General features: G+C 52.3%; 1 protein-coding gene across 1 annotated transcript in view; it reads left to right on the forward strand.

Moving 5' to 3' along the window:
- The window catches only part of LOC127587584 (RNA binding protein fox-1 homolog 3-like), a 44382-nt gene extending 24617 nt beyond the window's left edge, over positions 1 to 19765 (forward strand). Inside the window, exons 6-12 of the mRNA XM_052045994.1 lie at positions 662 to 722; positions 3867 to 3920; positions 4788 to 4926; positions 9036 to 9075; positions 14998 to 15059; positions 18602 to 18680; positions 19721 to 19765. Coding sequence (XP_051901954.1) covers positions 662 to 722; positions 3867 to 3920; positions 4788 to 4926; positions 9036 to 9075; positions 14998 to 15059; positions 18602 to 18680; positions 19721 to 19765 — 480 coding nt within the window. The remainder of the gene's footprint in view (positions 1 to 661; positions 723 to 3866; positions 3921 to 4787; positions 4927 to 9035; positions 9076 to 14997; positions 15060 to 18601; positions 18681 to 19720) is intronic.
- Positions 19766 to 24368: the final 4603 nt, after the last annotated feature.

The following is a 24368-nucleotide window of genomic DNA, read 5'->3' on the forward strand; positions in this document are numbered from 1 at the left end:
TGGTGTGGGGACACCAGGCTTCTGTACCTCCTGCCCGATGGGAGCTGCGAGATGGCACGGCCCGGATGGTGGGCATATCTTCGATCATGGATGTTGCCTTCTTTAGGCAACGCCTCCGGTAGATACTCCTGACGGAGGGGACGGATGTGGCCCTGATGTATCGGGCAGAGTCCACTAATCTCTGCAGCTTCTTACCCAAATCGCCGTCCTAGGCCGTGATGCAACCGGTGAGGATAGTTTCAACAGAAGTCTGTTGGAGTGTTCGGTGACAAGTCGGACCTCCTTAACCTCCTCAGAACGTAGACGCCGGCGCGCCCTCCTTGTGATAGCCTCTACGTGCTGGGCGCAGCACAGGTCGTCCGATACGTTAGCGCCCCAGGAATTGAATGCTGCTGACCCTTCCCACCAACGTCGTCTGGCTCATGTTCCCCCCTCCTGAAGTCAGCCATCAGTTCTTCAGTTTTACTGGCATTGAGTGAGAGGTTGTTATTGAGGCACCCACCCAACCAGGTGTCCTGCCCCGCTCCTGCACGCCGACTCATCCCCACCCGTGATTCGTCCACCAGTCGTGCCGTCGGCAAGCCACAGAGCTGATACTTGCTCCTATTCCCTTGAGGTTGTGTACTCTGATTCCACCCGAATCTTCGGTTTTATATTCCAGGTCAACAACGCAACAGCGCGGGTTGTGACTCCCAAGAAGTCCCCTGCTTCCTACATCAATGGTGAGTTGAGGCAAGCGCCACGTTGAAACGGGTGGAGTGCGGACGGGCGCTGAGAAACGCTGTCCCCCTAGCCCGGGGGGATTTGGGGGTCGTCTAACCATCAGTGGTCACCCAGGCAAGACACCTGGGCCTTCGTAAAGAGCGGGGTTCGCTCAGCACCTGCGCTCCGTGCCAGCTGGGATCTCCAGCCATTGTAATTCCACTCCTCCATTCCCACCACGACATGTCTGTCCTCCGCCTCCTCCGGGTCGAAGCTAATTAGGGCAAATTGGAGGAACAGAGCCTCACCTTCCGCCTGGCTAGTCTCAACCCTGGTGACAGGACCATCGAATTCTCAAACATCCCCCTTTCCCCCCTTCCCCCTTAGATAGATTAGATATTTATTTATTAGTCACACGCACATCGGAACAGATAGTGACTGTTTTGCGGTACTGAGAATGTGCTGGAGGCCGAGGGTCTTTGTGAGTCACATGCACATCGAAACACAGTGAAATGCACCTTTTTGTGCAGAGTGTTCTGCGGGGCAGCCCGCAAGTGTCGCCACGCTTGCGGCGCTAACATAGCATGCCCCCATCCCCCTATCTATTTCCCCTCCACCCCCACTCTCTTCACCTGCCCATCACCCACACCCTCCTCCCACTGGTTCCCCTCCCCAATATTCCACGCTGCACCTTCCTCTCCTATCAGATTCCATTAGCTGCAACCCTCTGCCACATCCACGTCACCTCCCAGCTTCCGACATTCCGTCTCTCCCCCTCCTCCATCTCTCCGATGATCACCCTCCCCCCTCCTCACCTGGACCCACCTGTCACCTTCCAGCTCTTGCTTCTCCCCTGCCCGCCACCGTTTTACACCGGCTCTCTCCCCACGTTCTTTTCCAGTCCAGATGAAGGGTCTCGACCCGAAACGTCGACTGTCCGTTCCCCTCCGCTGAGCTCCTCCAGCGCCTTCGTGTGTCGCTCCGGATTTCAGCAACCTACCGTCTCTCTTCTCTCTCCAGAAAGTGGGGGCTTGGGCGGGGTGACCCCGTGTCGTTGTCTGGTTGTGCCGATAGCTCACACCTACAGCGACTCAACTTACATACCCAGAGCACGGAAACAGGCCCCATCGGCCCAACTCATCCGTGCCCGCCAAGATGCCCCTTTTAAGCCAGTCCCATTTGCCCGCGTTTGGCCCATATCCGTCTAAAATGTTCCCATCCATGTACCTGTGCACATGTCTCTTAAAGTAACATCTAGCGTAACGCTATTGCAGCGCCAGCGACCGGGTTCAATTCCCGCCACTGTCTGTAAGGAGTCTGTACGTTCTCCACCTCCCCCCCCCCCCCCCCACCCGTGTGTCTGCGTGGGCTTTCTCCGGGTGCTCCGATTTCCCCCCACATTTAAAAGACGTACGGGTTAGGAAGTTGTGGGCATGCTATGTTGGTGCCGGAAGCGAGGCGACACTTGCGGGCTGCCCCCAGAACACAAAAGATGCATCTCATTGTGTGTTTCGATGTACATGTGACTAATAAAGGCGTCTTATCTTATTTTATCTAATCTAATGTCGTTATTGTAACCTCATGCTTGCCTTTATTAGACGAGGCACCGAGTCCAAGAGTCGGGAGGTTGTGTTGCAGCTTTATGAAACTAGTTAGCCCGCATCTGGAGTATTGCACTCAGTTCTGGTCGCCCCATTATCGGATGGATGCGGAGGCTTTGCAGAGGGTGCAGAAGAGGTTCCCCAGGGTGCTGCCTGGATTAGAGGACATTTTCCATAAGGAGAGGTTGGGCAAACTCGGGTTGTTTTCTCTGGAACGGCGGAGGCTGAGGGGAGACCTGATAGAACCATAGAATCGTACAGCACAAAACAGGCCCTTCGGCCCACCATGTTGTGCCGTCCATCAAACCACCCTCACACTATCTAAACCTTTCCTCCCGCATAACCCTGTATCTCACATTCCTCCATGTGCCTATCCAACAAACTCTTCAACCTGTCCAATGTACCTGCCTCCATCACCACCCCAGGCAGTGCAGTCCATGCACCAACCACTCTCTGGGTGAAAAACCTCCCCCTGACATCTCCCCTGGACCTTCCACCCATAACCTTAAAGCCATGCCCTCTTGTCTTGAGCATCGGTGCCCTTGGCCTATCCAACAAACTCTTCAACCTGTCCAATGTACCTGCCTCCATCACCACCCCAGGCAGTGCAGTCCATGCACCAACCACTCTCTGGGTGAAAAACCTCCCCCTGACATCTCCCCTGAACCTTCCACCCATAACCTTAAAGCCATGCCCTCTTGTCTTGAGCATCGGTGCCCTTGGAAGGAGGCGCTTAGAAGGAGAAGTTTATGAAATTATGAGAGGTGTCTTTAGAGTAGACGGCCGGTATCTTTTTCCCCAGGGTCGAAATGTCTAATACTGGAGGGCGTGCTGTTGAGATAGTGGTGGGGGTGGTGGTGGGAGTTGGAGGGTGTAGGGGGAGTTCCATGTATTTTACACACAGAGGGTGGTGGGTGCCTGGAATGTGCTGCCAGCGGTGGTGGTGTGGAGGCAGATACTATAGAGGGCTTTAAGAGGCTGTTAGACAGGCACATGGATGAGCAGAGAATGGAGGGAATATGGAGCCCGTGCAGGCAGAAGGGATTAGTTTGATTAGGTGCCAGTAGCTTAGTTAGTTCAGCACAACATTGAGGGCTGTACTGTCCTCTATTCCTATGTTCCCTATCACTTCCTCTGGCAGCTCGTTCAATAGACGCACAGCCCTCCGTGTGAAGAAGTTGCCCCGGTGTCTCTTTTCAAATCTTTCCACTGTCAGTTTAAAGCCATGCCCTCTAGTTGTTAGTCCCCCTTCCCTAGGGAAAAGGGCATCATGCATTCACCCTGTCTATGCCCCCCTATGATCTTATACACCTCCTTCAGGTCAACCCTCAGTCTCCTACCCTCCAAGGAATAAAATCCCAGCCTGACCAACATCTCTCATGCCCTCGAGTCCTGGCAACCTCCTCGTAAATCACCTCTGCGCTCTTTCCAGCCTCATGAGAGATTGGAAGCGGAGCGGCTCACTTGAACCAGACTGGGCCAGTATCGATTGGATGGGACGAACGGCCTCGGAGCTCACATTGGTTTCCTCTTGTTTTACTTTGCCTTTCCTTCTGCTCACAGGCTGGAAGATTAACCCCATGGTCGGAGCTGTCTATGCCCCGGAAATATTCACAGGTAGAAAAATGAAACGATTCCAGTGTTGACGCGTCCGCCCACAGCCCCGACGTATCCCGAAGCCCCTCGCACGCAGTGAAATGCAGCCCACCCCCTCATCTCGGCCGTTCGGTTAACGAAACTCGCCCTTACGGATTTCCCAAATCACTAGCAGATATTTGAGACGTGGAATGAAACCCACTGGTTTGTGTGAAGTGAATAAGTGGACACGAACTGGATGCAGGGAAGTGAAGCAGCTTGCCAAGGGGCAAGGATACCGGGACGCTGGTCCACAGCGGGAGGCCGCTGAGGACATTCGTTTCGGAAACTGACAAGGCAGTCTCTTGTATTGATACTTGCATGATGATATATCGTCAAACAATGCAGCGGTCGTTTTTAGTTAAATTAAAACAGCTCTGTCTCTTCTACCGACACAAAAATCCGGATTCCCTTGCTGGAAGAACTCAGCGGGTCCAGCAGCATCTGCGGGCGGGGGAAATTGTCGAGGTTTCGGTTCGAAACCCTGCATCAGGACTGAGAGCGGTGTGAGGGTGTGGGGGGGGGGGGGAGGGAGGGATAGCCGTCTCTCCTCTTCCACTCTCAGTCCTGATGCAGGGCGTCGACCCCAAACGTCGACAGTCCCTTCCCCCGCTCCTCCCCACAGACGCTGCCCGACCCGCTGGGTGTTCCAGCAGATCGCCCGCGGCACCAGATGCTTCGGCCGTCCCTCGCGTCGCCCTTTCGTACTTGCTGGTCGCTATACCCCGACGCCCGGGTGGGCATTTCCAAACCCGTAAGTTGCAACGCATTGCCCCTGGGGTGTTTTACCCTTCCAGTTTAACGCTCCGTTCACTGTCTCTCCCCCCCCCCCCCCCCCCCCCTCCACAGTGACTGGTTTCCCGTACCCAGTGGCCGCTGCAGCTCCAGCCATCGCCTACAGGGGGACCCACCTGCGTGGCCGGGGCAGGGCCGTTTACAACACTATCCGGGCAGCGGCGGCGCCTTCGCCTATCCCGGCCTACGGAGGGTAAGCCTACCGTGGGTCGCACGCCGCTCAGAGTAAGACCTCTGGGGTCACGCAAGCAAACAGCTGGCTGTCGGGAAACACGGTGATGCTGGAGGAACTCAGCAGGCCAGGCAGCATCCGCGGAGAAAAGCAGGCGGTCAACGTTTCCGGACCCTTCCTCAGGGGCTGAAGATTGGAAAAGGGAGAAGCCCAATATATCGGTGGGGTGGGGGGGTGGGGGGGTGGGGAGCAGAGCAGTGATCGGTGGACAAAAGAGGGGAGGCGGGGTGGGCACAGGGTGGTGATAGGTAGATGCAGGCGAGAGAGAGAGAGAGTGGAGGCAGGTGCCGGTGGGGGCGGGGGGGGAGTGGAGAGCAGATCCACCGGGGGGGATGGATCAAAGTGACCTGCACCTCCCCGTTGCCGGTCCGCGATCTGCATCTCCCCGTTGCCGGTCACTTCAACTCCCCCCTCCCGCACTCTCACTGATATGTCAGTCCTCGGCCCCCTCCACTGCCGGGAGAATTCCAAGAGTAAAGTGGAGGGAACAGCGCCTCGTTTCCCGTCTTGGAACCTTGCAGCCTGATAGCATGAACATTGAATTCTCCCGCTTCAACTAATCCCCACCCTCCTTCCCCACCCCACCCCCCCACAACGCTACTTATCTTCTTCCCTTTCCTAGCCTCATTTCCACCTCTCTCTCCTTACTTTTGACCCATCCCCCGGTGGATCTGCCCTCCCCTCCTCCCTCCCCGCACCTGCCTATTACTGTCTCTTACCTGCATCTACCTATCACCACCATGTGCCCACCCCGCCTCCCCTCTTTTGTCCACCTATGACTGCTCTGCTTTTTCCCTCCTATATACTGGGCTTCCCCTTTTCCTATCTTCAGTCCTGAGGAAGGGTCCTGACCCGAAGCGTTGACCGCCTGCTTTTCTCCGCGGATGCTGCGTGGCACTGCTGAGTTCCTCCAGCATCACCGCGTTTTTCTTCTAGATCCCAGCGTCTGCAGCTGGCTGTTGGATCCTATTCCAACAGAGAACAGAGGGGTCTTGGGGGTGAAAGTCCTCAGCTTCCTGGAAGTGCAAACTCCAGTCGACAGGGTGGTTAAGAAGGCTTGCCTTCATCAGTTGGGGAGTTGAGTACTAAAGTTAGGAAGTCACGACGCCGCTGTGTTAAACTTTGGTTAGGCTACATCTGGAATAACGTGTGCACTTCTGGTCTCACCAATACGGGAAGGATGTGGAGGCTTTGAAGAGGGTACAGAAGCGGTTGTTGCCTGGGTTAGAGAGTACTAGCTACACAGACAGGCCGGACAAACTTGGGTTGTTTTCTATGGAACGTCGGAGGCTGAGGGGAGACCTGATAGAAGTGTGTAAAATAAGATATCTTCATTAGGTCACATGTACATCGAAACACACGGTAAAATGCATATTTTGCGTAGAGTGTTCTGGGGGGCAGCCCGCAAGTGTCACCACGCTTCTGGCGCTAACTTAGCACGCCCGCAACTTCCTAACCCGTACGTCTTTGGAATGTGGGAGGAAACCGGAGCACCCAGAGGAAACCCACGCAGACACACGTGGGGAGAACCTACAAGCTCCTTACAGGCAGCGGCCGGAATTGAACCCGGGTCGCTGGCATTGTAATAGCGGTAAACTAACCACTACATTACCGTGCCTACTCACCACTCGAGGCACCGAGTGTACAAGACGCTGGTGAGTCCACGCTTGGAGCAAAATGTGCAGTTCTGGTCGCCCAGCTATAGTACTAGTACTGGTTTATTATTGGCACTTGCACCGAGATACAGTGAAAAACTTGTCTTGCATACCGATCGTACAGATCAATTCATTATACGGTGTAGTTACATTGAGCTGGTACAGGGTGTATTGAGGTAGTGCAGGTTGCATTGAGGCAGTGCAGAGTGCATTGAAGTAGTACAGGTAAGAGCAATAACAGTACAGACTAAAGTGTCACAGCTACAGAGAAAGTGCAGTGCAATCAGGTACAAGTTTGGCCGTGTGGATTCAGAATTGGCTTGCCTGTAGATAGCAGTGGGTTGTGGTGGAGGGGGTGCATTCAGATTGGAGGGCTGTGACTAGTGGTGTCCCACAAGGGTCTGTTCTGGCACCTCTACTTTTCGTGATATTTATTAATGACTTGGATGAGGGGGTAGAAGGGCGGGTTGGCAAGTTTGCAGACGACACAAAATGTCGGTGGTGTTGTGGATAGTGTGGAGGGCTGTCGGAGATTGCAGAGGGATATTGATAGGATGCTGAGCTGGGCTGAGAAGTGGCAGATGGAGTTCAGCCCGGAGAAGTGTGAGGTGGTACACTTTGGAAGGACAAACTCCAAGGCGGAGTACAAGGTTATTGGCAGGATTCTGGGTAGTGGACCAGAGGGATCTGGGAGTCCATATCCACAGATCACTGAAAGTTGCCTCACAGGTGGATAGTGTAGTTAAGAAAGCTTATGGGATGTTGGCTTTCATAAGTTGGGGGATCGAGTTTAAGAGCCGTGAGGTAATGATGCAGCTCTACAAAACTCTGGTTAGACCACACTTGGAGTACTGTGTCCAGTTCTGGCCGCCCCATTATGGGAAGGATGCGGAAGCGTTGGAAAGGGTGCAGAGGAGATCTACCAGGATGCTGCCTGGTTTGGAGAGTATGGATTATGAGGAGAGACCAAGGGAGCTAGGGCTTTACTCTTTGGAGAGAAGGAGGATGAGAGGAGACATGATAGAGGTGTACAAAATATTAAGAGGAATAGATAGAGTGGACAGCCAGCGCCTCTTTCCCAGCGCACCAGTGCTCAATACAAGAGGGCATGGCTTTAAAGTAATGGGTGGGATGCTCAAGGGAGATATCAGAGGGAGGTTCTCCACCCAGAGAGTGGTTGGGGCATGGAATGCGCTGCCTGGGGCGGTGGTGAAGGCAGGTACTCTGGTCAAGTTCAAGAGATTGTTAGATAAGCATATGGAGGAATTTAAAATAGAGGGTTATGTGGGAGGAAGGGGTTAGATAGTCTTAAGCGAGGTTTAAAGGTCGGCACAACATTGTGGGCCGAAGGGCCTGTATTGTGATGTATTGTTCTATGGTTCTATGATGATGAGCTGGAAAGATTACCTAGACTGGAGGACACAGTGTCAAAGTGTCACAGCTACAGAGAAAGTGCAGTGTAATAAAGTACACGTTTGGCCGTGTGGGTTCAGAATTGGCTTGCCTGGAGAAAGCAGAGCGTTGTGGTGGAGGGAGTACATTCAGATTGGAGGGCTGTGACTAGTGGTGTCCGAAAGGGGTCAGTTTAGAGTAGGTTGGATAGACCAGAGGGCACAGGTTGAAGGCGAGAGGGGAAACGTCGACCCGACGGGCAACTTTTTCATAAAGGGCGGCGGGTGTGCGGAACGAGCTGCCAGAGGAAGTGGTAGAGGCGGATACAGTTACAACATAGAACATTACAGCGCCGTACAGGCCCTTCAGCCCACGATGTTGTGCCGACATTTTATCCTGCTCTAAGATCTATCTAACCCTTCCCTCCCACATACCCCTCCATTTCTCTATCATTCATGTGTCTAAAAGTCTTAAATGTCCCTGATGTACCTGCCCCCCACCACCTCTGCCGGCAGTGCGTTCCACAGACCCATCACTCTCTGGGTAAAAAACTTACCCCTGACACCCCCTTATACCTTCCTCCATGCCCCCTCATGTTAGCCATTGTCGCCCTGGGAAAACGTCGAAAAAGAAACATTTGGACAGGTCCATGGATAAGAAAGGTTCAGCGGGATGAAGGCCCAACGCACACGAAGGTCAGGAAGGCACCTTGGGCAGCAGGGACGAATTAGGCCGAAGGTCCACTTTCCGTGCTCAATGACCACATGATCCGACATCCTTCCCCAAAGCGCTCTGCCCAAGACTGCTCTTCACATTGCAGCTGAAATCTGCTCTAAAATCATTGAAGAATCCCCTCTTTTGTGTTATCTTTACAAAGCACGTTTGTTTAAATGTCCCTGTTAGCTTCTCATCAGTCACAAGGCGCGCATCAAATTCCCCACGACCCGTTGGATCATCCAAATCGTTTACACCTTGCTCAAAGTACCGTAGTAACACTGATTTCTTTCTGTGCTTTACTTTCAGAGTTGTGTATCAGGACGGTTTATACGGGGCAGATGTGTATGTAGGTATTTACTTGTGTACAACGATAAAGTATAACCGCAAATAATAAATATACATATTTTCTTTTCTATTTTATTGTGGCTTCCACTCTATCTCTGTCTCTCAGTCAACTGCTGTCTGGCTTCTTTCCCTCACCCTTCGCCTGTCCCTCTTAGATCCTCTGACCCTTTCCTCACACCCTTTCCTTGCTTCTTCTCCCTTTGCCTTCTGTCTGCTTCTCTCTCTCTCTCTCTGTCCTCGACTGTCTCTTTCTCTCTGACCGCCCCTCCCCAACTTATTTTCCCTCTGTCGGTTGTTCCCCTGTCTGCAGCTCTACAGAACTCTGGTCAGACCACACTTGGGGTGTGTTGTGTTCAGTTCTGGTCGCCTCCTTAGAGGAAGGACGTGGGAGCTTCAGAGAGGGTGCAGAGGAGATTTACCAGGATGCTGCCTGGATTGGAGAGCTTGTCTTATGAGGAGAGGTTGAGCGAACTGGGGCTTTTCTCTTTGGAGGGGAGGAGGATGAGAGGTGACTTGATAGAGGTGTACAAGATAAGAGGCATAAATCGAGTGGACAGCCAGAGATTTTTCCCAGGGCGACAATGGCTATTTCCCAGGGGACATAATTTTAAGGTGGTTGGAGGGAGGTATAAGGGGGATGTCAGGGGTAAGTTTTTTTACACAGAGAGTGGTGGGTGCGTGGAACGCACTGCCGGCAGAGGTGGTGGGGGCAGATACATTAGGGACATTTAAGAGTCTGTTAGTCACATGAATGATAGAGAAATGGAGGGGGGGGGGTATGTGGGAGGGAAGGGTTAGATAGATCACAGAGCAGGTTGTGGGACCAGATACATTAGGGACACTTAATGACTCTTAGACACGTGAATGATAGAGAAATGGAGGGCTATGTGGGAGAGAAGGGTTAGATAGATTTTAGAGCGGGATAAAACGTCGGCACAACATCGTGGGCCGAAGGGCCTGTACTGTGCTGCAATGTTCTATGTTCTATGTCTGTCTCTCGCTTTGTTCTCAAAGTTGTTCTTTCGTTCGTTCCTCCTTCTCACCCCATCCTCTGGCCCCCCTCTCTCTTTTCTTGCACCGTCTCTTTACGCCCCGATCTCACCCCTCTCTGTCCCCGACTCTCTCTTCCTTTGCCCACTAAACTCTCTCACTGCCCCCTTTCGCTTCCTCTGCTTTCGTTTCTCTTTGCTCCTCTACTTCTTCCCACCACCCTGACCCTCTTTGTCTCGCTCCGACCCCGGTTCCCTCCTCATCTCCCTGCTCCCTACACAACCTGTCTCCGCCTCTGGCTGTTTCCTTCTGCCTTTGAATTCTCCTCCTAACCCCGTGATCGTTATCGCCCCATAGAACCATCGAACACTACAGCACAGGAACCAGGCCATTCAGCCCTTCTAGTCGGTGCCGAAACTTTATTCCTCTAGTCCCATTGACCTGCACCCAGTCCATAACCCTCCAGACCTCTCCCGTCCATGTATCTATCCAATTTATTCTTAAGATTGAGCCCGCATTTACCACGTCAGATGGCAGCTCGTTCCACACTCCCACCACTCTCTGAGTGAAGAAGTTCCCCCTAAACCTTTCCCCTTTCACTCTAAAGCCATGTCCTCTCTTACTTCTCTCTCCTATTCTAGTTTGAAAGAGCCTGCTCGCATTTACTCTGTCTATACCCCTCATAATTTTGTAAACCTCTATCAAATCTCCCCTCATTCTTCTGCGCTCCAAGGAATAAAGTCCGAACCTGTTCAATCTTTCCCTGTAACTCAACTCCTGAAGACCCGGCAACATTCTAGTAAATCTCCTCTACACTCTTTCAATCTTACTGATATCCTTCCTACAGTTAGGTGACCAGAATTGCCTCTGTCCGTCTTCCATTCTCTCTACCTCTATCATTGCACACTTTCGACAGATCAGATCATTCGAAAATCCTCACCGGCCGTTCCAGCCCCCTCCAAGCCGCACTCCCCCCCTTCCCCCCATATTTTCCGCTTGCGCTGGCTCTCAATCTCTGTTAACTCCACTCCACCTCTCTCTCTCTCTGTCCTCTGGAGGTAATGAGTCTCTGGAACTCTCTCCTGCGAAGGGCAGTGGAGGGAGAGTGGGTGAATAGGTTTAAGACGGAGGGAGGCAGACTCTTGAAAAGAGACGGGGCAGGGGGTGATAAGCAACTGGTGAGTGAGCCGGTTAGTGGAATTGAGGTAACAAATGCATCGACCCCCATGGATGGGGGTGGGGAACCGTCTCGAGGGGCCGAGTGGCCTACTCTTAGGTCGAGTCACAGCGTCATACAGCAGGGAAAAGAGGCCCCTCGGCCCAACTGGTCCACGGCGACCAAGGTGCCCCACCCAAACTATTCCCCATTTGCCCGCGCTTGTCCCATAACCTTCTGAAACTTTCCTAACCATGTACCTGCCCACCTGTCTTTTAAAAGTTGTTATCATACAAGCCTCGACTCTCTGGCAGCCCATTGTACATAGATACCACCTTTTGTGTAAAAACAAAAGTTGCCCCTCGCTCCTATTCAATCTCTCCCCTTTCACCCTAAACTCATGCTCTCCCCTCTAGTTCTTGATTCCCCAACCCTGGGCAAAAGACTGGGTGCATTCACCCTGTCTACGCCCCTCATGATTTTAGAAACATCTGTAAGATCACCTCACAGTCTCCTACGCTCCAGGGAATGAAGTCCGAGCTTGTCCAACCTCTCCCTATAACTAAGCCCCTAGAGTCCTGGCAACATCCTTGTAAACAGTTCCTGCACTCTTTCGCCCTCCAGCAGGGCGACCAGAACTGAACACAGCACTCTCGTTGTGGCTTCACCAGCCTCTTGTACAGCCATACCATGACCTCCCAGGTTCTATGTTCAATGCCCTGACTGATGGAAGGCCCAGCGGGCCAAAAGCATTCTTCAGCACCCTTGTCTACCCGCCACTCCACCTTCAGGAGTGAAGTCACGGGTGGACAGGACGGTCCCCAGAGTTTGTATCCTTGCCTGGAGGTCACCTTCCCCCCCCCCCCCACCCCCCCCGCCCAACCCAGGTCAAATCCTTCGCTGCGGCTTCTTTCCATTCCCAGGTCTCAGAGTGTCTCCAACCCCAACTCACCGAGTCAGACGGCACCGAAACAGACCCTTTGGCCCCACTCGGCGGTGCCGACCGTGTTGCACAGCGAGCTGGTCCCATCGGCCCGCGTTTGGCCCACAGCCCTCCAAAACTCTCCCGTCCCTATTAGCAACATCTAGGCGTCCAGCTGTCGTTTACATGTAAAACACAGTGATGCTGGAGGATCTTAGCAGGACAGGCGGTATCCGTGGAGAAAAGCAGGCTGTGGTGCTTTTCCCCACGGATGCTTCCCGATGTTGGCCGCCTGTTGAGCCCCGATGATGCTATGCCGACATTTTATCCTGCTCTATGTAGCCCTTCTCTATCAGATAGCCCTCCATTTCTCTGTCATTCATGTGTCTATCTAAGAGTCTCTTCAATGTCCTTAATGTACTGCCCCCACCAACTGCTCTAAGATCTATCTAACCCTTCCCTCCTATATCGCCCCCCCCATTTCTCTATCATTCATGTGTCTATCTAAGAGTCTCTTAAATGTCCCTAATGTACCTGCCCCCCACCAGCTATGCCGGCAGTGTGTTCCACACACCCACCGCTCTCCATGTAAACAACTTACCCCTGACATCCCCCTTATAACTTCCTCCAGTCACCTTAAAATTGTGTCCCCTCGTGTTAGCCATTGTCGCCCTAGGGAAAAGGTCTCTGACTGTCCACTCGATCTGTGCCTCTTGTACACCTCTATCATGTCACCCCTCATCCTCCTCCTCTCCAAAGAGAAAAGCCCCAGCTCCCTCAGCCTCTCCTCATAAGACGTGCTCTCCAATCCAGGCAGCATCCTGGTAAATCTCCTCTGCACCCTCTCTAAAGCTTCCACATCCTTCCTATAATGAGGCGACCAGAACTGAACACAATACTCCAAGTGTGGTTCTTTCGAGCTGCAACATCACCTCGCGGCTCTTGAACTCAATGCCCCGACTAATGAAGGCCAATGCACCGTACGCCTTCTTAACAACCCTATCGACCTGCGCGGCAACCTTGAGGGATCTATGGACTTGGACCCCAAGATCCCTCTGTTCCTCCACACTGCTAAGAGTCCTGCCATTAACCTTAAATTCCACCTGCGCTGCCACCAATCACTGCTCTGTTTTTCCCTCCCTACATATCGGGCTTCCCCTTTTCCGATCTTCAGTCCTGAACAAGGGTCCTGACCTGAAACGTTGACCACCTGCTTTTCTCCACGGATGCTGCCTGGCCTGCTGAGTGTTCTTCATCAGGATTCCGGCATCTGCAGTTATTTGTTTCTCTTGTTTAAATGTTGCTAATATGCCCACAGTTTCTGGCAGCTCGTTCCAAATACTCGTCAATACTTCTCGCGAAGAAGTAGCTCCCGATGTCCCCTTTAAAATCTCTCATCTCTGATCTCAAACCTGTGCCCTCTTGTGTTCTCCTTGCCGGTCTCTGAAGGCGGGAAGTCCAACATTATCCCACTGTTTGCCCCTGCGCCTGAAATTCTCCCCCTCCTCCCTCCTTCACAACGCCCATGCAAACAAGTACTTGTTTCCCTGACGGCTAAAACGTGGTTTGACCGAGCCGCAGAGGATGGCAGCAGACCCTTCGGTTCGCTGACTCGGTCCCGACCATCAGTCACCTATTTATACACATCCCCGTCAACTTGCCTCCCGCCTCAAGATTCTGCCCCTCGCCCACACACTGGGAGTGATTTACTGCGGCCAGTGAATCTACCAACCCGCGCTTCTTTGAGACTACATGGAACACAGAACAGTACAGTACAGGAACAGGCCCTTCGGCCCACGATGTTGTGCCGAATTAATTTAACTTTGAACTAAACTAATCCCTTCTGCCTGCACGATGGCCCTACCCCTCCATTCTCTGCACATTCATTTGCCTGAGAGCCACTTAAACGTCTCGATGGTATCTGCCTCCACCATCACCCCAGGCACCCACCACTTTCTATGTAAAACGAAAACTTGCCCCGCACATCTCCTAGGAACTTACCCCCGCTCACCTTAAATGCACGCCCTCTGGAGCAATGCATCCAGTTCTGGTCGCCCCCATAACAGGGAGGATGTGGGGGCTTTGGAGAGGGTGCAGAAGAGGGTCACCAGGACGCTGCCTGGATTAGAGGGCGTGCGCTATAAGGAGAGGTTGGACGAACTTGGTTTTCTCTGGAGAGGCGGAGACTTGAGGGGAGACCTGATCGAGGTTTATACAATTACGAGAGGCAAAGATGGAGTAGACAGCCGGTATCTTTCTCCCTCCTCCCAGGGTCGAAATATCTAATACCAGAGGTGTTAGATCTTTAAGGTGAAAGGGGGGTAAGTTCAAAGGAGATGTGCGGGACAAGTTTTTTTTTACGGAGAGTGTGGTGGGTGCCTGGAATATGCTGCCAGGGGTGGTGTTGGAGGCTGATACGATGGGGGCATCTATAGAGTCAGAGAGGTGTGCAGCACGGAGGTTATGAGGCTCTTACATGGGTACATGGGCGTGCAGGAAATGGAGGGGCACGGACATTGTATAGGCAAAGGGGAATAATTTAGATAGGAGTTTAATTACCAGTTTAATTAGTTCGGCAGAACATCGTGGAAACGGCCTGTTCCTGCTCTGTACTGTTCTAAGTTCTATGTTTGTTCTATAAAATGAGGTCAGGGGAAGACCTGTCATGATCTGATTGAAAAGCGGGGCAGGCTTGAGAGGCCAAGCGGCCAACTCTCTGTGCTCCTGTGCTCAGACGTCCGAGAATTTTCTCCTTTTTAAATTCTCTCTCTCTCTCTCTCTCTCTCTCTCTCTCTCTGTGACTTCTGTTCCGTCTTTTAATTTGCGTCCTAACACTCTTGTTATTTGCCTTTCAGGGCGGTTACAACACATACCGTGTGGCCCAACCCACTGCAGCCGCTGCGACCTACAGTGACGGGTGGGTACTTGTCAGACTTGACTTCAAGTCTGTTTTCACGGGCACAAGCTATTGTGTGCGCAGGGGAAATGAAACAAAAAACTTGCTTGCTCCAGCGTCACAGGCAGAGGGCATCAGATACACAGCATTCCCAAGAATTAATCATAAATTATACATATCCTTTACAAGAAATAATACAAGAGAAACAAAGGGCTATAGATGCTGTAATCGAGATGAAAAGCACGACGGTGCTAGGGGAACTCAGGCAGCATCCGCGGAGAAAAGCAGACAGTCGACGCTTCGGGTCGGGGCCCTTCTTCGGGACTGATGATAGGAAAAGGGGGAAGCCCGATTTCTAGGGAGGGGAAAAACAGAGCAGTGATGGGTGGACCAAAGAGGGGAGGCGGGGTGGGCACAGGGTGGTGATAGGTAGACGCAGGTGAGAGCGACTGATAGGCGGGTGCGGGGCAGAGCAGATCCACCAGGGGGGATGGGTCAAAGCGACCTGCACCCCCCAGTTGCCGGTCCGCGATCTGTCTCTCCCCGTTGCCGGTCACTTCAACTCCCCCCTCCCGCACTCTCACTGATATGTCAGTCCTCGGCCCCCTCCACTGCCGGGAGAATTCCAAGCGCAAAGTGGAGGGAACAGCGCCTCATTTTCCATCTTGGAACCTTGCAGCCTACCGGCATGAAGATTGAATTCTCCCACGTTAAGCAATCCCGCCCCCTTCCGCACAACAACCACCCCCCCCCCCCCCCCCCCCCCACCGGTCCTAGCCTCTCTCCTTACCTTTGACCCATCCCCCGGTGGATCTGCCCTCCCCTCCCCGCATCTCACTATCTCTCGCCTGCATCTACCTACCAGTACCCTGTGCCCACCGCGCTTCCCCGCCTTTGTCCACCTATCACTGATCTGCTTTTCCCTCCTATATATCGGGCTGCCCCCTTTTCCCATCTTTAGTCCGAAAGAAGGGGTCCCGACCCGGAACGTTGACCGCCTGCTTTTCTCCGCGGATGCTGCCCGTGCTGCTGAGTTAGAACAAAGAACATAGAACAATTGCAGCACAATTCAGGCCCTTCAGCCCACAAAGCTGTGCCGAACATGTCCCTACCCGAGAAATTACTAGGCTTACCCGTAGCCCTGTATTGTACTCAGCTCCATGTACCTAACAGTCTCTTGAAAGACCCTATCGTATCCGCCTCCACCACCGTTGCCGGCAGCCCGTTCCACGCACTCACCACTCTCTGAGTAAAAAACTTACCCCTGACATCTCCTCTGTACCCACTCCCCAGCACCTTAAACCTGTGTCCTCTTGTGGCCACCATTTCAGCCCTGGGGAAAAGCCTCTATCTACCCGATTATTACCTCTCATCATCTTATACACCTCTATCAGGGCCCCCCTCATCCTCCGTCGCTCCAAGGAGAAAAGGCCGAGTTCCCTCAACCTGCTTTCATAAGGCATGCTCCGCATTCCAGGCAGCATTCTTGTAAATCTCCTCTGCACCCTCTCTATGGCTTCTACATCCTTCCTGTAGTGAGGCGACCAGAACTGAGCACAGTACTCCAAGTTCCTTCAGCATCATCGTGTTTTTCGTCAAGAAATAACACAATTAGAACAAAAGCAAAAGAGTCCACTGTCGTGTAAAGTTGTCAGAGTGTTACTGTACCGAGGTAGTGATTACCGCTGTGCAGGTTAGTTGAAGTACGGATTGCGTTGAAGGGAAGTAGCTGTTCCTGAACCTGGTGGTGTGGGACTTCAGGCTTCTGTACCTCCTGCCCGATGGTAGCTGCGAGAAGATGGCACGGCCCGGATGGTGGGTGGATCTTTAGAACATAGAACATAGAACATTACAGCACAGTGCAGGACATTCGGCCCACAATGTTGTGCCGAAATTTTATCCTGCTCCAAGATCTATCTAACCCTTCCCTTCAACATAGCCCCCCCATTTCTGTATCATTCATGTGTCTATCTAAGAGTCTCTTAAATGTCCCTAATGTATCTGCCCCCACCACCTCTGCCATGCACCCACCACTCTCTGTGTAAAAACTTACCCCTGACATCCCCCTTATACCTTCCTCCAATCACCTTAAAATTATGCCCCCTCGTGTTAGCCATTCTCGCCCTGGGAAAAAGTCTCTGACTGTCCACTCGATCTGTGCCTCTTGTACACCTCTATCAAGTCACCTCTCATCCTCCTCCTCTCCAAAGAGAAAAGCCCCAGCTTGCTCAACCTCTCCTCATAAAACGTGCTCTCCAATCCAGGCAGCATCCTGGTAAATCTCATACACAGACACACAAATACACACACACAGACACAGCAGACACAGACACACAGATACACATACACTCAAACGTACACAGCCATAGACACTGTCAGACACACACGCACGCACACACACACACACACACACACACACACACACACACACAGGCACATAAACATACAGACACACACACACAGACAGATGTACACATATACAGCCACACACATACACAGATACACATACACACACACACACACACACATTCACACAGAGGCACACACACAGACACACACACACATACATACGCACATACACACACACAGACACACACACAGACACACACACATACGCACATACACACAGACACACATAGAGACACGCACACACACACAGGCGCGCACACACACACACACGCACACGCACACGCACACACAGAGAAGGCCGTCAGATCTCGTTTTATGCCCCTTCCCTATAAACCCGTGCCCTCTATTTCTAGATTCCCCTGCCCTGGGAAACAAATAGGTTTGCCTTATAACGAGAAGCTGGATAGGCTGTGGTTGTTCTCCCTGGAGCGAAGGAGGCTGAAGGTTGACTTTATAGAGAATAATAAAATCACGAGGGACATCAATAAGGATGATGATCATAGTCTTTCTTCCTAGGGTAGAGGCACCTAACACTGGAGGGCACAGGTTTCGGGTGAGAGCGGAAAGAGTTAAAGGGTATCTTAGGGACACGTTTTTCGCACATCGGGTGGTGGGTATGTTGAACGAGCTGCGAGAAGAAGTGATTGAGGCAAATTCAAGAACAACATTTGAAAGACATTTGGACAGGTACATGGATAAGGCAGGTTTGCAACATAGAACATAGACCACTACAGCACAGTACAGGCCCTTCGGCCCACAATGTTGTGCCGACATTTTATCCTGCTATACGATCTATCCAACCCTTCCCTCCCACACAGCTCTCCATTTCTCTATCATTCATGTGTCTATCTAAGAGTCGCTTCAATTTGGAAGGATGTAGGCCAAACGCGGGCAGACGGGACGAGCTTAGATGGGCCATCTTGGTCAGCAAGGACCAGTTGGGCCGAAAGGTCTGCTCCCGTGCTGGGTGACTCAGCAGGACAGGCAGCTTCCGTGGACCCAGCTTCCCGTGACTTAACGACCGAGCCACCGTTTCTTCACTGACGGGGGCAGGCTCGGAGGGACTGTCCTCGGCCCTGACGTTGTCGAGCAGTTTGGTTTGTTTGCAATTAAAACGACGTACTTGACCGTAATGACGTACTTGACCGTTTCAGGTACGGCAGAGTATACACCACAGCTGATCCGTACCATCATACACTGGGACCTGGCGCAACCTATAGTGTCGGGACAATGGTGAGTGGCCACACATTGAATGGAATCGGGATTATACGAATTAAGCTATGGCGTTACTTAGGCTTGCGGGGGTTTTAACCAAACCTCTGGGAGTTGGAGGGGACGGAGGGTCAAGGAATGTCTCCTGTTTGAGTTATAGGTGGGGGTGGGTTGAAACTGGAGCTTGAGTTGTCAGGCGAGGTTGGATAGGCTGGGCCGTCTTCATTATAACATTATGAGAGACCATAAGGCCATAAGACAAAGTAGCAGAAGTCGGCCATTCGGCCCATCGGGTCTGCTCCGCCATTCTGTCATGAGATGATCCATTCTCCCATTTAGCCCCACTCCCCCGCCTTCTCATCATAACCTCCGATGCCCTGGCTGCTCAGATACCTCTCCATCTCTGCCTTAAACACACCCAATGACTTGGCCGCCACAGCCTCCCGTGGCAACAAATGCCACAGATTCACCACCCTCTGGCTGAAGAAATTTCCCCGCATCTCCGTTCTGAATGGGCGCCCTTCAGTCCTGAAGTCGTGCCCTCTTGTACTAGACTCCCCTACAATACTTTGCCACACCTACTCTCTCCAGGCCTTTTAACATTCGAAATGTTTCTATGAAGTTCCCCCTTATTCTTCTCAACTCCAAGGAGCCGTCAAACGTTCCTCGTATGATAAACCTCTCATTCCTGGAATCATTCAGGTGGATGTTCTCTGAACCCTCTCCAAGAGAGGCATAGATGGGGTAGACAGTCATAGTGTATTTATTTCCACCCCGGGTAGAAATATCAAATGCTAGAAGGCGCGTATTTGTGAGGGAGGGTGTGTGTAAGGTTAAACGAGACATAGAGCGTGGTGGGTGCCTGGGGAGGTGGTGGGGTTTAAGAGGCATTTAACCCAGCGCATGGACACACAGGGAATGGAGAAATATGGATCATGTGCAGGCAGATACAATCAGCATAATTTGGCACAGTGGTCGGCACAGACACGATGGGTGAAGGGCCTGTTCCCGGGCTGTGCTGTTCTACGTTCTATGAGAGTGTTTCTTTTGTCCAATTGCAGGCCAGTCTGTATCGTGGCGGATACAACAGATTTACTCCGTACTAAATGGGACACGAACTGAGGAGTACAAGTCCCTGGCCGCGGAGGCTCGCCTTTGGCGCCACTCGTCGGATAACGTAACGGTACCTTCTGGGGTGAAATGTGCCTTCGATATTTCTTCTGCGCGGTGCCAACCGTGCCTTGGTTGAGATTGGGAAGCTCACCGGTTGACTTTCTTTTTTTCTGAATTTACTCGGGGGAGAAACATTCAACTGCGTGCGCCACGTAACCGAGGACCGCCGTGGACGGGCACTCGTTGTATCATTTGTGGTAACATTTCAGGAATATCTGAGCGTTTGAAGTTTGTACGGGTTACCTTGACTGAAGCTGGAGGGAGAAATAGTCTAGACGTTTCCCCGGAGCTTTCAAGATTTATTTTTGCTTTAAAGCTTTTTTAAAAATTATTTTTCCCACCCTGGAGTTTAAAATGTAACAAAACGAGCGGGAGAAGTGCATAGTCCGATATATTTATGTTGGACATTGGATTACGCCTCCCCCGTCTCTTCGTCTGTGTCTTGATCACAGGTTTGAGCCGGTAGACTGAAACCCTTGCTTCGGGTAGAGCCGCTGCCTCGCAACTCTGGCGACCGGGGTTCGATCCTGACATCTGGCAGTGTGTGTGGGTGTGTGTTCTCCCTGGTGGTACCTCCTCGCTGCTCCGCTTCCTTCCCTCATCGCAGATTAGTAGGTGAATTGGCCGCTGTCAACTACTCCTACGCAATTGGCGAGGGGGTAGAAACTGTTGGGGGGGGGGGGAGGTGGTGGGGAGAGCTGAAGGGAACGTGGAGGAATCAAGTGAGATGAATGCAATACGTCAGCACGGACTCGGCGGGCCGAAGGGGCTTCCGTGTTGACATTGCACACGAACCTCACTCTATTCCTTCACGGAAACATTTGCCCCCGACTCATTCCTGCCCCTGAAACACCGATAAAGCTTCGGGCGATGTACTAGAATGCATTCAAATTGTAGATCGACTCAAACAAGATCGAGTTTACAGCGAGGTACACTATCGGAGCAGAAGTCGGCTATTCGGCCCAACGAGTCTGCACCGCCGTTCAATCACGGCGGATTTATTCTCAACACCCCTCTCCGCCCATTTTCCCGCCTTCAATGGAACGGAAACGGGCGTTGCTGCTGAATTAATTGGACTATTGCAACGCAATCCCAAATTGGAACAGTTGCCAGGGTTGACGTCATGGAATTGGTATCCCGTTTTGCACCTGCGCCAAAAAAGTAGTCCCATAAGAAGTCCAGATCTGGCTCTACAGGATGCTGGGAGGGTCCCCGTGGTTACTGCAGTAGAATGGGACTTCTGTTACTGAGACAGGCTATCTTAAGTCTCTAACTGACAAGGAAGCGAGGAAGATGCTTTATTTTGCATCCATCCTTCTCTGGGAGTTTATGCCCGGGGCAGTGAGGGGGCATTTCTAACCCCGTGACCTCAGAATGTGTGACGAGACAAGTGTGGCAGAAGCTTTACTCTTGTGTCTAACCTTGGGAGTGTGTGCGACCGGACGGTACAGAAGGAGCTTCAGTCTGCGTCTAACCCCGTGCCCCACGAGTGCGTGACGGGACATTGCAGAGGGAGTTTTACTCTGCGACTAACCCCATACACTGGGAGTGGGTGACGGGACACTAAGAGTGAGTTTTACTCTGCGACTACCCCATGCACTGTGAGTGCGTGACGGGACACTGTAGCGGGAGTTTTACTCTGTGTCTAAACCCATGCACTGGGAGTGCGTGCCTGGAAAGTGCAGAGGGAGATTCACTCTGTGTCTCACCCCGGGACTGTGTGATCGGACAGTGTCGTGGGCGCTTCACTCGGTGTCTAACGCTAAAAGTGTGTGATGGGATGGTGCAGAGGGACCTTCACTTTGTGTCTGACCCTGTTCCCCGCGAGTGCGTGACAGAACAGCATTAATACTCTGCACCCGACTTACTTTGAATGCTGATGTCCAGCGTGAAAGTGAAATCGGTTTGTTTGCCCGCACTGGCGCCTCTCTCTTGCGTTACTTCAGTTTGCGTTGTAAGGCGAATCCCCGAGTAAGGGTCAGGATAGTGTGAATAAATAATCACCAGCCACGATTCCTCTTGGTTAGCTGGAAAAAAAATACAAAGACGATCTCTTAAAATTGATTGGAAAAATCTTTGTCAGTTCCCAGACCACTACTAGGGAATTCTTCCATTGTTCCTGTCTTAAGCTCAATGTTCCTTAAATTTCCCTTCAGGATGTGTGGCGCAGCGAAGGGGAACTGGTGGCTCATTGCTCTGGGATCCCGGGTTCCATCCCAAACCCCAGAACTGTGAGTGTGTGTGTGTGTGTGTGTCTGTGTCTGTGTGTGTGGAATTCGCACGTTCTTCCTCTGAATGTGTGGGTTCCTCCTCCCTCCCCCCGGATGCTCCGGTCCCTCCCCACCACCCCTCCCACTCTCCAACATTTCAGAGGCTCAGTAAATTGCCCGCAGTGTGTGGCTGAGTGGTAGAATCTGACCGGGGGGTGGGGGGCGCGGGGGGTGTGGTGTGGCGTAGATGGGAATGTGGGAGAACGGAATGGCATGAGCGTCAAGGCAGCGCTGGGTGGCGGGCATGAACTCAATGGGCCGAAGGGCCCACTTTTGCGGGTTCCCCGAGACCGCAGTCAGGGAAGGGCGGCTCCGTTGATAGCTGGTCCCTCGAAATCCTACCGGGGTCGTCGGGAATACCTCGCCTCCTCAGATCAGGACTTGCCCGCGGACGGGAGAATCTAACCGGGTGCAAAACAGGGGAAAAGGTTTCTGTCTCTCCCTCTCTCCCCAGCCCCTCTGACTCCTCTCTCCCTCGGTTCTTATCTGCACTCGTTTTTGTTTTCTGAGATTTCCTACCTTGTCATGGTTTGTGCATGGAGACACTAAAGTCTGACAATAAAAAGTGCCGTGGGTTTGCTCTCTCTCTCGCATGGACTGTTGCATTTTTAAGTAACTCTCCTCTTTGCAAATGCACCGTGGGAATGTTTACCGCCCCCTCCTTCCCTCCCTCCCTCCCTCCCTCCCTCCGCCACTCCTCCTGCTCCAGAGGTCTCCCTCATGCAATCTCACAACCCACCTCTCCCCAGAGTGCCTTAAGTGTCTCTTTGGAATGGACGGCCTGCCTACGACTTGCTTGATTTCTCAGAATCTCTCGTTGCTTCCAGGTGACTCTTGCTGGCAACTCTCTTTGTTGTGTTATTTTGTTTATACCCCACCCCACCCCCACCCTCGTCTTTTAACACGATCTCAGCATTCTCATTGCCTGGAACGTGAGTGTCGGTCGGCACGCCTTTCTCCATCCGGTGTCTGCACTTCTATCCAGCGGCAGCGTCCCATCGCTGCATAATTCCAAACAGGTATTAGCGATGCTTCATTTTGAGCTGCTTGCTGTTCTGTTTTACACCCCCTCCTCCCCTCACACCTCCCCCCGCCCTCGCCCACCTTTGTCGTGTCTCCGCGTGTGCTTGCTCTCTTTGCGCTTCGCTGTCCTGCACCCAGCAGTCTCCACTTCCCGGAATTCGCAGCGAGTGCCTCACAGATCCAGCGACCCCCAATCCGACCCTGACTCCCGGTGACTTCCCTGCGTGGGGTTTGCACGCCCTTCCTGTGACCGCATAGGTTCTTAGCCTCCCTCACCTCACCCCGGGGTGCTCCGAGTTCCTCCCACAACCCATAGACGAGCTGAATTGGTCGGTTGATTTGCCCCTGAAAAAAATACCCGTGATGTGTTGGTATTCTTGTCACTTGTACCGAGGTCCAGTGAAAACCTTGTCTTGCATACCGATCGTACAGGTCAATTCATTACACAACGCAGGCACATTGAGGTAGTACAGAGTGCATTGAGGTACTACAGAGCGCATTGAAGTACTACAGAGTGCAGTGAGGCAATACAGGGTGCATTGAGGCAGTACACAGTGCATTGAAGTAGTAAAGGGTGCAGTGAGGCAGTACAGGGCGCATTGAGGCAGTACAGGGCGCATTGAGGCAGTACAGGGTGCATTGAGGTAGTACAGGGTGCATTGAGGTAGTACAGGGCGCATTGAGGCAGTACAGGACGCATTGAGGCAGTACACGGCGCATTGAGGTAGTACAGGGTGCATTGAGGTAGTGCAGGGTACATTCATTTAGTACAGAGTGCATTGAGGTAGTACAAGTAAAAGCAATAACGGAGTACAGAGCTAAGTGCCACAGCTACAGGGAAAATACATTGCGGGCAGACAATAAGGTGCAAGGTCATAACAAGGTAGATCGTGAGGTCAGAATCCATCTCATCGTATAAGGGAACCGTTCAATAGTCTTATCACAGTGGGATAGAAACTGTCCTTGAGCCTGGTGGTACGTGCTCTCAGGCTCCTGTATCTTCTGCCTGATGGGAGAGGGGAGAAGAGAGAATGACCCTTGGGTGGGTGAGATAATTTTTTTCTCCTTGAATTCCCATCAAATGCTCTGATTCTAGTCCTTACCTACAGGTTATGTAATGTGCAACCAATTAACATACCGTGCATGTTTGGGGTGGGGGGAAGATACCGGTGCGCTAGAACGTGCAAACTCCACTCTCTCTATCTCCCTCTCTCTCTCTCACACTCACACACACACACGACAG

This window comes from Pristis pectinata, chromosome 41 (assembly GCF_009764475.1).
Source record: "Pristis pectinata isolate sPriPec2 chromosome 41, sPriPec2.1.pri, whole genome shotgun sequence".
Taxonomy (NCBI): Eukaryota; Metazoa; Chordata; class Chondrichthyes; order Rhinopristiformes; family Pristidae; genus Pristis; species Pristis pectinata.